We start from the raw sequence: 14,424 nt of genomic DNA, 5'->3' as shown, positions 1-14,424 counted from the left end.
TGGAGACAGTAGAATAGAAAGAACTGGAGAAGATAACAAAATACAAAGACCTACAAATAGGTGTATTTACAAATGTAGTACCACTAGTAATAAGTGCCTTGGGTGCAATTCCAAAACAACTGGAGCACCACTTGAACACCATTGGTATTGAAAAATTTGCCATCAGTCAATTGCAGAAAGTGGCTTTACTTGGAACAGCTTCCAGTGTGCAATGATATCGGTAACACCATCAAACTTCCAAATCTGCTTATCCCAGGTCCTTGATAAGGACTCAATAGGTACACAAAAATGTCAAACCGAGTCTGAACATTTGTCTGACTGTGCCATGAACAATAATAGTAGTAGTAACAACAACAACGATACTGGAGAGACCAAAAGGCCTGCAAGAAAGACCAAAGAAAAACAGAAAAGAAGCATTGAAAGACAAAACAGTACATGGGCAGTACATTTTAAAAACTAGCATGGAAAGCAGATAATAACAAGACCTGGCAATGACTAAGAACAGGAAAATTGAAGAAAGAGACAGAGAGACTAATTCTGGCCAGAACTGAGAAGTCAATAGTGCATAGAAAGGCTGCCTCTGCAAAGAAGCTGAAGAAATAGTGGATCATTGTAGGTAGCTGCTGCAAGAAGATAGCACAGACTGACTACAAACAACAGCATGACAAAGTAGCAACAATGGGGCACTGGAAGATCTGCAAGAAATACTTGCAAGCAAGAATTGGAAGGGGGGCATTAAAAAGAAAACAAACTATAGAAAATGAAAAGCTAAAGTGCTTTGGGACTTTAGCATTCAAACAGACACATAACATGCCAAACTTAACAATTGTCAATAAGAAAAACAAAAATGCCTGGTTAGTGGACATGGCAGTACCTGGAGACAGCAGAATAAAAGAGAATAAACAGAGAAGATAATAAAATAGAAAGACCTGAAAATAGGAATAGAATGTTTGTAGCAAAAACAAAGGGAGTATCAACAATAATAGGGTGCAAACCCAAAACAACTGGAGCACCACTTGAATATCCTTTGGCATTGACAAATTCACCATCAGTCAATTGAAAAAGACGGCTTTACTCAGGACAGCTTACATCCTATGACAATACCTTCAACATCATAAAATATCGACATCTGCCTATCCCAGATCCTTGGAAAGGACTTGGTACGTGGGGGAAAAATCCCAAATCCAGTCTGAACACCTTGCTGACTGTGCGACAAACCATAAGATTAAAACCATTAACACCATAATAAGATTAACACCAGACCAACAATCAAGAAATAGACAATGCCACAATCAAGGGACTACCCACACAGACAAACAAGCTAATAGTAAACAACAGTCTAATCAAGCACCACCAAGACCATTCCCACCAATACTGACAGGGCAAGCCACTACTATATAAAAATAAGAGCAAATTCCCTTCTAGCACTGATGATGTTAGCTAATCATTACCTAATAATTATTTGGTAATGAAACATCTCTAAGAAAACAAACTCAGAGGGAATCAACAAGCATCTAACAATTAGTTAGATGCTGTTCAGACAGATCCAGATCTCCAAGCTGGCAGAGACCAGATGATCAGTGAAGCCCTTCATATTGAGCTCGCAGAAAAACAGTCGCAGATTGTTGTTTGCTTAAAGGGAAAAAAGGATATAAGAATTGGAATAGCTAAGAAGGATTCTAAGCTTTCTGAGGTACAGGATGGTGATGACATGAAGACATCATGAGTATATGGAGGAAAAAAAGAGGCTGTCAGGGCATGTTTGTGGTTGCAAACTGAATGTTATAACATTCTACCCAGCCATCATTGTGCCAACATATCAATGTTTAAAAAGACAGGTTTTGCATGTCCATAATTATCTGATGTTTTAAAAATACATTAGCAATCATTAGGGGAGAAATTCTGCAGTTATCATTTGGTTCTAAAATAAAGTAAAAGAAAAAATAATATTTTGGAATTGGACAGAAAGGAGGAAACAGAGACTTTGATTCTTATAAGCATTTAAAAACTGCTTCTTTGGAAACCAATTATGTGTCAGGGCTTCTGGTTGCCTCCTTCAGTGTTCATCTATGTTCTGTGTTTTAACCTATATAAAATATTGTAAGCTTCTAATGCAGGAGTAGGCAAAGTGAAGCACATCTTTTAGATGTGCCTCCCTGCCATATGTGGACTTCAACTCCTAGTATTGCCCAGCCAACCATCTTGAAGTTGCCAAGGTGGAGAAACACTGGTCTAAAGCCCTTGTTGGAGGCTTCTTCTCCAAGGAAATTGACCTCTATCCCAGAAATGGAAAGCACATAACAAGACAGTAAAATATAGACAAGAACTCTAACTCTGAAAACAAAAACTGTTTTTCATTCCTGCAATTGCTCATCCAAGCTTTTAGTACCAAATGAACAGATTAATTGCCCTTATTCTGGATAAGCACACATTGATTGCTTACCTGTGATGATGTATCTGCTCTTCACATCATTACTTTTAGGAACCACTACTTCCTTCTCCTCTCCAGACAAAGAACCGAACCTCAATTTGTAGTAATCCACTTCTGCTGCCGGATTTTCCCATTCCACTTCCAATGAGTTCTCAGTCTCCTCCGTCACCCAGATATGGCCAATCGCAGAAACGGCTAAAATGAACATTGACAAAGAAGACTCCAAGGCTACAACTACCAAGCTTTTCGGTGTGGAATGTTGATTATAAGGACATTTTTAATATGGAGAATTATGTAATCAAAGGGGTGAATTCATACTTGAAGCTTTCCCAAAATCTACTATTGATATTTGCACAAAGCAAAAATCTAATTTTTGTATTAGCCTACAACTAATACAAATAAATTTTGGTATTAACCTACCGTATGGCAGTCATTTTCTAAAAGTTCATAAGCACTTTGCATTGTTGTAGCAACCAAACAAACTTTTCCCAAAACCATGTTTACTCTCCTGAATATATCTCTATAAATATAATTATGTTTATTTCCATTTTCCCTCTTGGATCCTTTTAGATATTGATAATATTGTACAAATAAATCTTTCTTCAGCATAAAAAACACATGCAGTTTTAGGATAAACCTATTTTAGGATAAATTAGGGTCATGTCAGGATTTGAGTTAGTCCTCCTTCTTAGGAAGATCACAACACTATAGATAATTGAGGACCAAAGACCATCTTAAGGTAGCATCAGTTTATAGACAGACAAAAAATGCTTTATTACAGGCCAGAGCTTAAAATAAAATATAGAAACAAAAAACAGTAATACAGTATAAAATAAAATAAAAACACATTTATATAGGCTTAAAAGAAAATATGGTATAATATGAAAGTTTTCTTAAAAGTAAATTTGGTATCAATACAGTAATTAAATGATTGGGTTATATTATGCCTCTTACCCATAATATTAGAAAGTTTTAATATTTAATTCTTAGAGACTTAGGTATTTGAAGAGAGTTAAGAAAGTGGCCACAACTATGTGATCAAAGCCTTGACCCTTTTTTTATGTCCATTGCTCCTCACTCATTTGCCCCCCTGGCTTAAGTCAGAGGGATACAACTTACTAGTGGCAAATAGTTGGACTGGAAGAGCTGCAAGATCCCTTCCAATTCTAGTATTCTGTAAATTTAGCTAAGCCTGCCTACCATCAAAGATAGTCTTTCATGCAGGAGCATCCACAGGAAGGGATATCAAACCTGAAGTAGTATTAATATTTTATATATGCAAACAAACATATCTCACTGAATGCATCCTATTGAACTGATTAGGATTAATATTCATTAATCATATGTGCATTTTATGATTAGAGAAAAGGGATGAGGTTTTGATGATGTGGATATGGACACCATCTTAATTTTTTTTAACTATCACTCCTTTCAGACACACAATCTATAGGTAAAGTAGACAGAACCGCTTCACTGTGAGCGTATAACTTCCCCAAACCTTGTTTGGAACCATACACACACATGGCATTCACACAAATGGAAATACTGTGCATATTATCCCAAATCCTCACTATGACAAGTAGGTTTTAAAATAGTACAGTATTCACTAATATTAATGATTTAATAAATCAATATTCACAATATTAATTATTTTAATACCTGGTTGCAGCACAAAAGGATCCTAGAGTGAGAATTGATCCTTTCTTCCTCAAAAGCACCCAGTAGGATTATATTTTATGAGACAATGAAAAGCCTGCATACAGTACATGACAAATTCACTTCTTAAAACACTGATTTGACTGAAAACATGAGTTTTGGGCAGGGGAAGTTTCATCCCTCGTTTACTGAGATTCTCCCCTCATCCCAAAAAATATGCTTCCATACATACAACAGGTATCAAAACAATCCATGATTATTAGTGGGGACTTTGTCTAAATGTTATTGGATGGAAGGAAAGGCTTCATTTTGATCTTTACTTATGAGTTTTTGCCTTTTTCTAAACCCCGAGATAGGAGAAGGGACCTTGGAAAACATGCAGTTGGAAAACAGATTTCAAACCCTCAGGAAAACTAATTTAGACCATGGATATTTACTCCTCATGTAATTCTTGGCTGTGGGTGTGATCATGAAAAAATTCTACCCCAAACTCTGGATAAATCTTGAGGGAACTGGATTCAGACAGAATATTAGCACCATCTGCTACAGTATTCAATCAGTGATATTCTTGTCTTTAATTCTTGTCTTTAAACAATTACTTTTCAGAGGGAACCTCCCACTGACATGCCATAGATATGCACATGATTCCTCCCCATCATAGTGGGATGAAATGTGACTCCATTTAGAGGGGCTGTACCCTCTGGCCTCACTTTAGGTAAGGAGGTAACCAAGGAAAGAAACAAATGAAGAAGATAAATTAAGTAAGCAGATAAAAACATTGCAAAGAGAGTTACAGTTAAGCTGATCCCTATCAGCTACTTTCCTTTTTCAGTAGGACTCTAGAATCCAACTTGGGTCAAAATATTAGAAATAGCTACCATTCAGACATTTGTTCATTCAAAGAACCATAATTCATATAGGGTACCATTTTCTTAAGAAACTATGTTTGCATTATTAGTTTTTCAAAGACTTATCTTTCTGTTGACGTGAAGACCCTGCAGGTTCAAAGATAGTGGAAAGGTAATTGCAGTGTCCTACCTGTGCTACCTTGCAGGAGTTCTGGTTCACTGTAGACTTCCTTCTTTACATTGCGAAGTTTGATTACATATTCTGTGCCAGGAATCAGACCCCGAATCTCATAATTTGTCTGATCTTTGGGCACCTGTATTTGTTTCATCAAGGCCTCTTCCCCAACAGGAAAGTAGCTGATGAGGTAGTAGTCCACATCTGTTATCTTATCCCAGCCAATGGCTAGGGAATTTTCAGTGGTTTTAAGGAGATGGACATTCCATGGGGCAAGCACTATTGGGAAATAAGGGGAAGATTTTAAAATAATGCAGCCTGTGAGTCGAGTGAGGCATATCACGTTTCATTTTATCTGTATAATCTGCTTAGCAATAGGTAGGTCACAGCATCTCATTTTTTAAATAATTAATGGCGCAAGTGTTGACAATAAATATTTGCTGACATTGATTTTCATGCATTAAGCAGCAGAGTGTCCAATTCCTTCAGAACTTCAATATTATCATCAGATGATGAAGTGTAGATCTAGGACCTAATAAAATATATCCATTTTAAGTTGAATTATCTTAAGTTGACTTTCTTTTTTTCAAGCAAAATGTTTGATTAACTGAAAGGAACTCAGAGGTAACTTACAGTAACTGTAGAAAACATATATATATATATATATATATATATATATATATATATATATATATATATATATATATATATATATATATATATATATATATATATATATATATATATATATATATATATATATATATATATCTGTTGTCTTTCTTTAAGGATATAAGAACTGTATCTTTTTTGCATTTTGTCTTTCTGTGACTATCCAAGTAAAGACAACACACTCTTTCATCAGAATGGCAGTTAAAATCCTTGACAGTTCAATAAATATTGATATGCAGTATAAGAGTCCATTATGTTACTTCGTTTATCATTAGAGAATTTAGAAAAGTAAGTAGATTAGAAATGTATCAACCTCCCTGGAAGAGAAACTGGCACTCTTGAAGTACTCAGCTGCACACTTTGAAATGAGGGACAATGTACTTTGTATTCACAAATCCTATGGCAAATTAAGCAGAGCTCGCAATTCAACGCAAAAGAAATTGGAGAGCACTTTCTGGCAGATTATATTCCTAGTAAATAATAGCAGCAGTAATAAATATTCTGTTCAATATATAAGAGTTGCTTCAGGTCCCCTGAAAACAAATTTCAAGACCATACAAAATGGGTCTTTCCGGTTATAGAGCCGCATGTACGGTGCTGCCTGAGTTAGAACAAAACAATGAGCCACAAACTAGGAAACCCTGTAGCCGAACAATGTGCATGAATAAGTCAGAATAAGTCAGACAGCTCGGACTTATTATATGCTACTCATACATACAACATAACACAATGGGTTTGGTTTAGTTGTAATATTTTAAAAAGATGGAAAGATTTCTGGAAAACTGGAAAACAGTTTTTTCAAAACCTTCCCTATTTGACTGAAAAACAAATTAAGGTTGAGAGGCAATAACAGGAGCAATTGCTTGAGGCCCAAGCATGGAGAGGGCTCTGCCCAAAATACAATTCTTGTATTTTTTGAAATAAAACAAGGAATCCAAGATGCTAATCAGTGAAATATCCCAAAAGTTATTCTGTATTTTGAACTTCTCTAGGCGCTCTCATATTGACTTACAGTAATTGATAAAAAGAAAGGCAAAAAGGAAAAAGGCGTCCTGACCTTGCATGCAACGAGGACGAAGGTGTGGGTAAATGCGATTCCTCCCCCCCCCCCCATTCCAGACGGGGTGTGTTGAAAAAGCAATGACAGAATGGCCTTTCTATGAAATCTTCATTTGGAGGTCCCTCAACATTGCGGGGACAGCCAGGGAAAGGCTCTTACCTTTAGAGCAGTCTAGCTCTATGAAACCATCCTTACAGTAACACTCGCCACTGTCACAGTATCCATTGCCACTGCAGTCATTAGGGCACCTCTTCTCACTGCAGTCATCTGCAGTGAACTCCTGGTAACACTGGCATACCCCATGGACACAGACCCCATTTCCACTGCAATTCTCAGGACACAGGAGTTGACTGCAGTCGTCACCAGTGTAGCGGGCATTGCAAACACACCGGCCATCAATGCAGCGCCCATTACCACTGCAATTTCCTGGGCATGTAGGTTGGGAACAGTCCTGCCCTTCCCAGCCTTCCTCGCAGCTGCAGCTGCAGATCTCTTGGATGAAAGTGCCATGGCCACTGCAGGATGACATGCCTGTTCAGCAAGAGGTCCAGAACATAGGGGGGAAATGGAAGACAAAGACACATGAGCACCAAGATCCCAGCTCACTTGAAAAGAATAATGAACACTGACACCTTGTTTACATGCATGAGTTCCAGTTTTAAGCAAAAAGCATCTTGAACTAGATCTTGTCTTTTTACCCCTAAGCCAACATGTGCAAAACTACTGCTTTGCTTTTAAGGATAATAATAAGATGATAAGTGGATTTCTATTGGGTATAGGGTGAAACTGCATAAGAAAACCCTGTGAAATTGTTTACAAAATTTCAAATAGTCTTGAAATCCACTATGCTAAATCCGGGTCCCCCTTTATGGATGACAAGCAAGCCAGTGTTTGGTGGGTGATATAAGGCAAGTGTCAGGCACATGATAGAGCACAATATACAGCCAACAGGCTACACAACTAGCTTCCTCACCTTGTCCTCTTCCACAACACTTTTGAGGGTTACAGATACTTTTCAGATGTACCACTTCTAATTCTAAATTTTCCAGTCTTTCCAGCAAAGCTTTAACCTGTTCAAGGACTTCACAGTCTCTTTTAGGAGTTTGCAGCCAAATGTTATGCCTGAATATAATGTTTTGCTCCTCGTCCTCATCTACTTCGCCATTAGTGAACAACATGTGATTGTTGTCTTGGAGAGGCCCTGGGTCTGGTTCCACTTTGAACTGAAAGGATTCAGGCACATTAATCTTGTATGTGTGACTAAAGTTGATCTTCTGGCTTTGGTCAGAGCAGTTTTTGGGCTGAGCAGGCAGTTGTGTCAGGACCTCCAGGAAGGAGCAGTGCATCAGAATCCCCAGGAAAATAATCCACATGGCCATTGTGCTTCTGTAAATACAAGAACAGAAAGGCTCAACTGGGGAAATAAGAAGGAAAGATGAGGTAAACAATACAAAAGCTACTTTCTAGATATTATAAAGAGTGCAGGAAAAATATTTCTGGCAACCTTGACTGGGGAATTGATCAAGAGCTGATCTAGACATAGAAGAGACTCGTTGGTCATTGGTTATCCCTGCAGAATACACTTTGGCAACCCCTTGCTTCTTCCATAATAAATGCATACATAAATACATACCCAGTCCTTTACACCATGTAAACTATGCTTCTCTGTTGTTTGGAAAAATAGATTACTATGTGGAGGAAATAGGTATGGGAAGAAGTATTCTAAATGCTTTCAAGGGAGCATTTAATCATGCAGGTGCCACTGAGCTTGAATTATAGTTTGGCTCAAGGTTCAAGTTTTTTCTGTTTGCCAATAGTATGAAAAGTGACAGTTAAACCATCAGAAGGTTCCTAAATTAATTAAGACCCCTCTGAGCAAGGCTTTCTGACTTGTAGGGCAAGATTTATGAGGTGAAGCCTTATCAGGCAAAGTAGTTTTGTGTTTATGCTATGAGTTTCTGCATGGATTGGAGCTGCAATCAAGGAGCAAGAATTAAACCTTGTAGAGGAATCAGGCAACCAAGTTAGAAAAAGGAACTCAGGAGGAAGGACGGATGTATGACTGAGGAGCATGCAAATGAGGAAGAAGGCTCTGTAGAATGGAGTGCCTAGACAAACCGCTGTAGCTACCTTGGAAAAGACAGATCAGGAGTAACAACATAAAGAAGCATGACCTAGGAGGTAGCTTTCCAAGAAGCTTAGGGCTTCTTTCCACCCTCCTCCCTAAGCTTCAAGCAGAAGTCAAAGTACAGGTGGTCCTTGTGTTCTAACATCAATTGAGACCAGAATTTCCATTGCCAAGTGATGCTGTCATAAAGCACAATATCACATGACTACATCAATTAGCAATGGCAATCCTGGCAGTGCCGGTTGCTGTTATAACCCTAAGTCAATAAGTGGGAAGATGTGGAAGTCCCAGGCAAGCAGGCCATGCTACAGACAGGACCTGCAGAACGTGGATGTGTGCATAGGTAGTGTGTTTGTGTGTGTGCGCACATGCGCACGCGTTATGGGCAAGTGTTACAGAATGTGGAAAGACAAAAAAGTGAACAATTTCTGACTTTCTGTTGGCTTCCTTGTTGACTTTGCTTGTGGGAAGCTCACAAAGAATATCAGAAATTGCAATCACACTGCAAGGTCATAATCGCAAGCTGAGCACCGACCACTTGCTATCACATGATCTTGGAGACACTGCAGCAACTGGAATTCTGAGGAATTTAGAATAGTTGCTGAAGGAGTGTTTGTAATCTGAAGACTATCTATAAGGTACAGGTGTTTAAAGAGGAAAATAATGCAACAAAGCAGTGATAAGGTTTAGCCAATGTGTGAGACAGGAGAGGGTAATTCGAAGCAGTTAAGAAGCTCTGTAGATAAATATATGTTTGTTTACGAAAACCATTCAATATTTCATTTATTTGCATTGTTACAATAAAAAATCATTTGAGTTGGTTAAAAAAAAACCTCAGGTTTGTTTGTGGTGTTTAATTTGTGTTGATAACACAGATCTCTAGTACCTGAATTGTTAAAGTTCAGCAAAGCTGCATCCACATCTCAGTTCAAACAAAGCAAATTCCATGGTGTGGTCTGGGGTCAGTTTAAAATTGATTATACATTGTTTAAATCTACCTGCAAAGTTTGAACTTTGTATAACTAACGTAATTTCATTTCCTGCTCAGAAGAATGAGAAAAGTGTTACCGAATCATTTCTAAAATGAAATTTTCCTTTGGGCTCAAAGAACATACCCTGAAAGAGGCTTACAATTTCATGCGTATATTTTATTTTTCTGCTGGGTTCTGCTGCACTGGTAATACAAATGAATTCAATGAGATATTGGCATATATAAGAATAAGTTATTAGTTTCTACTCCAACTTTGTTTATCAGAAGTGTAGCTAGAATGGTTCTGCTGAAGCAAAAACATTGCACTGAATTTTTCTAAGTTTGAGCAGTTCTGCAAAGTTCATTCCTCAAAATACGGGCCAAATTTGTACAACATTTTTATCCTTCAAATAATGCCTCTGTATCTGTATCTATTGTCATCTACTGTATCTACTGTCATCTAATGACCATCCTAATGTTTGCAATCCACATCCTGTAGAAAGAGCTGCTTAATTAGCTCCAGTTTGCATTATTAGCTAATAAAAAAGTATTTCTGGCATAGAGCTTGAGATCTACAGATGTGTAAATGACAACATACCTGGAAGACAGTAAGCTGGATGCTGAAAATGATGCTAACTCTTAGGTACCATTTTTATCTGTTCTTATCCATTCACATCCAGGTGAAATGGTGGTTACAATGAACACAGCATCATATCTTTTCTAAACCTGTATCCGCACACACGCATGTAGTTTTGAAGTTAGTGTGGACTCCCGGTGATTACGTTCTTGCAGTTTCCTTGGCAAGAATCGCTTGCCTAGGGCTGAGAGAAAGTGGGTGGTCCAAGGTCACCATTCTGGCTTGGCATGTAGGTGAGACTAGAACACTCCTAGTTTTTAGCCTGGTGCCTTAATTATTAAAACAATCTGTCTTAGATTATTTTCCTAACACATGTGTATATATATAGTATGTGCTGTATATATTCAAATTTTCTTTCTTGATTCTATATTGTGTTCCATAATTACATTAGTAAAACTTTTTTTTAATACAGCTGTTGGATGGTATGAACTGACAGAGTCCAGAATGAAATCAATGCGCAATTGTTTAAGAACCACCAATGCAAATGCTAAAATGACTCTATCTTACCTTAAAATGATTTAATTCAAAACAATGTTTAGATTTCTCCAATAAATTTTCCAGCCAGAAGCACTGCTTGAGGGAAGCTTTAAAAAACAATTATTAGAATGACCAAATATGCTCCTTTCTCTTCCCTTCTCATCTCACAACATACCATTCTTCTGAAATAGCTTCTCCTCACAGCTATCCTGTGGTTTGGCTGACTACCTGTCATCAAGGACATTGCTAAAAATGTGCAATTTTATTTTCCAAACTTTCTCTCTCACCACAGAAATTAGCTACCTCAGTGTGCCTAGTTTATTCTGAAAAACATTATGCCAAAACTTTGGATTTAAACTGCTTAAATGATAGCAATAAAGTGTAGTAAGGATGATCCATGATCTTATTTGGCAGTGTTTTTTATCCAAACCTGCCAATTACAACAAGTCATTTATTTTTTAAAATAAACCTCCTTCCTTCAGTTTTGCCACATGACATTCTCAGCCACAAGCGTGACTTTGTAATTAGAGTTTGTCAGGGCCACAAATTGATTCCAGCTTTGCTTGTTGCCAATCCAGAGTAAAATTCATTTTTTAAGTAGCCTAAAATGGGACTGACTTTCTTCTTGGGACAAAGGCCTATTATATAATGAATTCATTGAATCACTAGGCATGAATTAAGGTAGAACCAAGAAATCTATGATTAAAGGGATGTGTTGCAGTGAATAATAGCAGAAAAATTGTCTCTTAATAAGGAGGCCTAGTGGGTTATATGTTGACTAGCTCAGCAAAGATTCTTCCAGACACCAAAGAAAATTAGTTGCTAGGATGGATGTACATTGGTTGCTGTGAATATCACAATTATCATTTATATTATAATTTTATGTAAGGGCCACTCTGAAGAGAGGAACATCGGATGGCAATGAAAATGATAGGAATCTTTGCCAACATCTGTATTGTTTTCTTTTAAACTAAATTGTGACCATATGTATTCCCTGCTTACCTGTGTGCACCTATGGGCCTCAATCTAATTTGCAAATTTCAATCCTTAGGAGTGGCACTAAAAATGGTAACTGGATAATCTTTCAGCCAATCAAAATAAAATATTGTTTTTACTAAAATCCTGTTTCGAGGTTATAATTATCAGTAAATTTACGCCACAGCCCATTTTATTTGTGAAGCACTATTGAGCCAAAAGTTCCCCATATGAAACTTTATTATTGGATCATCTGTAATTATCCAAGCTTTACTCTTGGATAAAAGAAAGCATCAAACATGGGAGAAATTATTTGTCCTCTATCTTTCACACGTACTTCAGAGGTACATGGTTCAAACTACACTTATAATATAGTGCTGCAGTTATGACAGGAGAGAAAGTGATATGTACTATTTTCAAGTTTCTGGAAAACCATCTCTGAATTAGTAGCCAAAGTGACATATTAGCCAGAGAATTTATATTTAATAGCCTAGGATACCATTTTTGGAGTAAGTCCTATAGAATCCCATCTGATATTCCCTCTGCCCCATTTGAAATATGGAGTTTACTGCAGTTGTTTTATTTTATAAGATTATGCACAAATTGCAGATAGTAAATTCTTTTAAATACTGTATAAATATAAAAATCATCTGAAAATGAGGCTTACACTATGCTGGAGCAAATACATAAGAATTCTAACTATTATGGTGGTAGAAAGTATTTTTGTGCCAAATGTATGGTAAATTAGGAAAATTACATTATTAATTGAAATTAGCAAATTGGAAAGTAATGAATCTGGAACTATTAGAAGATGAATATTCCAAACAGGTTAAAAGTTGTTGTTTTAGACTTAAATTTAACATACTAAAGTATACTATGTTTGAGGCTACTTTGAATAATAAATATATTTTTGATGTGATCTACTTTTATCTTTATTACATACAAGCATACAATGTGCCAATGAAAATTTTAAAAATGATTCATTTGTATAACAATAGTGCACACAGGCCCCACACCAAGATACAGAATGCTGAACCTGATGTTATGCATGTTTATTTAGAAACAATCCTACTTTGTTCAAAAGAATAACTTCTGATATATTAGGCCAAAAAAATGAAACAAGACAATCTCTTTTTTTTTTTTTTGAGACAACCACTTTCAATCTAATGTATTCATGTTTAAATCAGAATCAAACCGCTACTTTTCAAAAACAACAACCTAAGGACTTATTGCTTGAAAGCTGCATATTTATTCCAATATGATCAATTCTATACTAATTTTAATGGAACTTTAATACCTGCAAGATATGCATGGCAAGATACTAATGAAAAGAAATAGCAATGGAGTGGAAAAAAATTGCAGACGGTTGGCCAGGATGATGTTATTAAAGTATATTCCTCCGTTGGTACCTTCAACCAAACCCCAGATGATCACACAATTACTATCTCAGATGTTTTTATGCTGTTTCAACCCCTTTACACCTGGCAGTTTGTCCTTTGATCTGCAAAAAGAATAGATGCAGAATGACCAGATTATAAACTTTCAAAAGATGATGTAAGGTTGCTTACATCGATGCTGACCCTTAAAAATAAGGAACCAGATTTGAATGTGAGTGTGGGTTCAATCTTGCAAGGTAGAAGGAAGAGGAAGAGTTAAGGAATATTTCTTATCATCCTTCTGTGTATTACAAGCTGATACACAGAAGGTCCTGAGAAAAAAAGAGACTAGTAGTTTCCTCAAATTCTGCAGACCCGAGAAAAGCCTTCCTTACGTTAGAGATGTACTGTACCTTTCTTCCAGGTGAGTATCAAGAGCTGTCTGGTGTGGCCCAAATTTGCCACAAGGAGAAGCAAGCAAAGGGTCAGAGAGGGCTGCCTTTTCTCTTCTCTCCGCTGAAGGTTTAAATTTCTTTGGGAACAGATCAAAGAACCAATAGAGTTACTGGGTGGTTCCCTTCTGGGGTTTTTTTTTTCTTTCTGAGATGGATGGAGGTGGTTTGAGGGATGGAAAAAGGAATTAATGTTTCTGTTTTCCTTGTTAGAGCTGAAAAAATTGGGCTGTGAAGTGTAAATGGATTCAAACAGAGAAATACAATTATGAGTTTGCCCATTTAGGGTTTGAGCTGACTCTGCCAAGAGGAGACCTGGAATCATATCTCTACTAAGCATGGGCTTTCTGGGACGCTGTCAGCAAAATCCTGCTTCTCATCCCATTTCATGGAATAGTGACTCCAGCAGCCTAGCTGGAAAATCAGTTCTGAAGGCACATAACTTAGCTATTGGGGTTCTTCTGGCTCTTGAATCTAAGCCATAAAACTAGGGCAACCTTTACTTCTAAATTAAACATACCATTTCTTCCTCAAGAAATCGGTGCCTTAAGCTAAATAATTCTAACA

The 14,424-nt window shown here is 37.0% G+C and overlaps 1 protein-coding gene across 1 annotated transcript in view; it reads right to left on the bottom strand.

Annotated features, from left to right (window-relative positions):
* Nucleotides 1-13,855, bottom strand: part of TNN (tenascin N) — a 37,449-nt gene extending 23,594 nt beyond the window's left edge. Inside the window, exons 1-5 of the mRNA XM_081948631.1 lie at nucleotides 13,819-13,855; nucleotides 7,816-8,228; nucleotides 7,002-7,373; nucleotides 5,126-5,389; nucleotides 2,444-2,626 (exon numbers count right to left, since the gene is read on the bottom strand). Of these exons, the coding sequence (XP_081804757.1) occupies nucleotides 2,444-2,626; nucleotides 5,126-5,389; nucleotides 7,002-7,373; nucleotides 7,816-8,221 (1,225 nt within the window). The 5' untranslated portion in view covers nucleotides 8,222-8,228; nucleotides 13,819-13,855. The remainder of the gene's footprint in view (nucleotides 1-2,443; nucleotides 2,627-5,125; nucleotides 5,390-7,001; nucleotides 7,374-7,815; nucleotides 8,229-13,818) is intronic.
* Nucleotides 13,856-14,424: the final 569 nt, after the last annotated feature.

This window comes from Natrix helvetica, assembly GCF_964273705.1.
Source record: "Natrix helvetica genome assembly, chromosome: 3".
Lineage (NCBI taxonomy): Eukaryota > Metazoa > Chordata > Lepidosauria > Squamata > Natricidae > Natrix > Natrix helvetica.
Note: the sequence above shows the minus strand (reverse complement) of the source record. Positions and strands in the feature narration are given on the sequence as shown.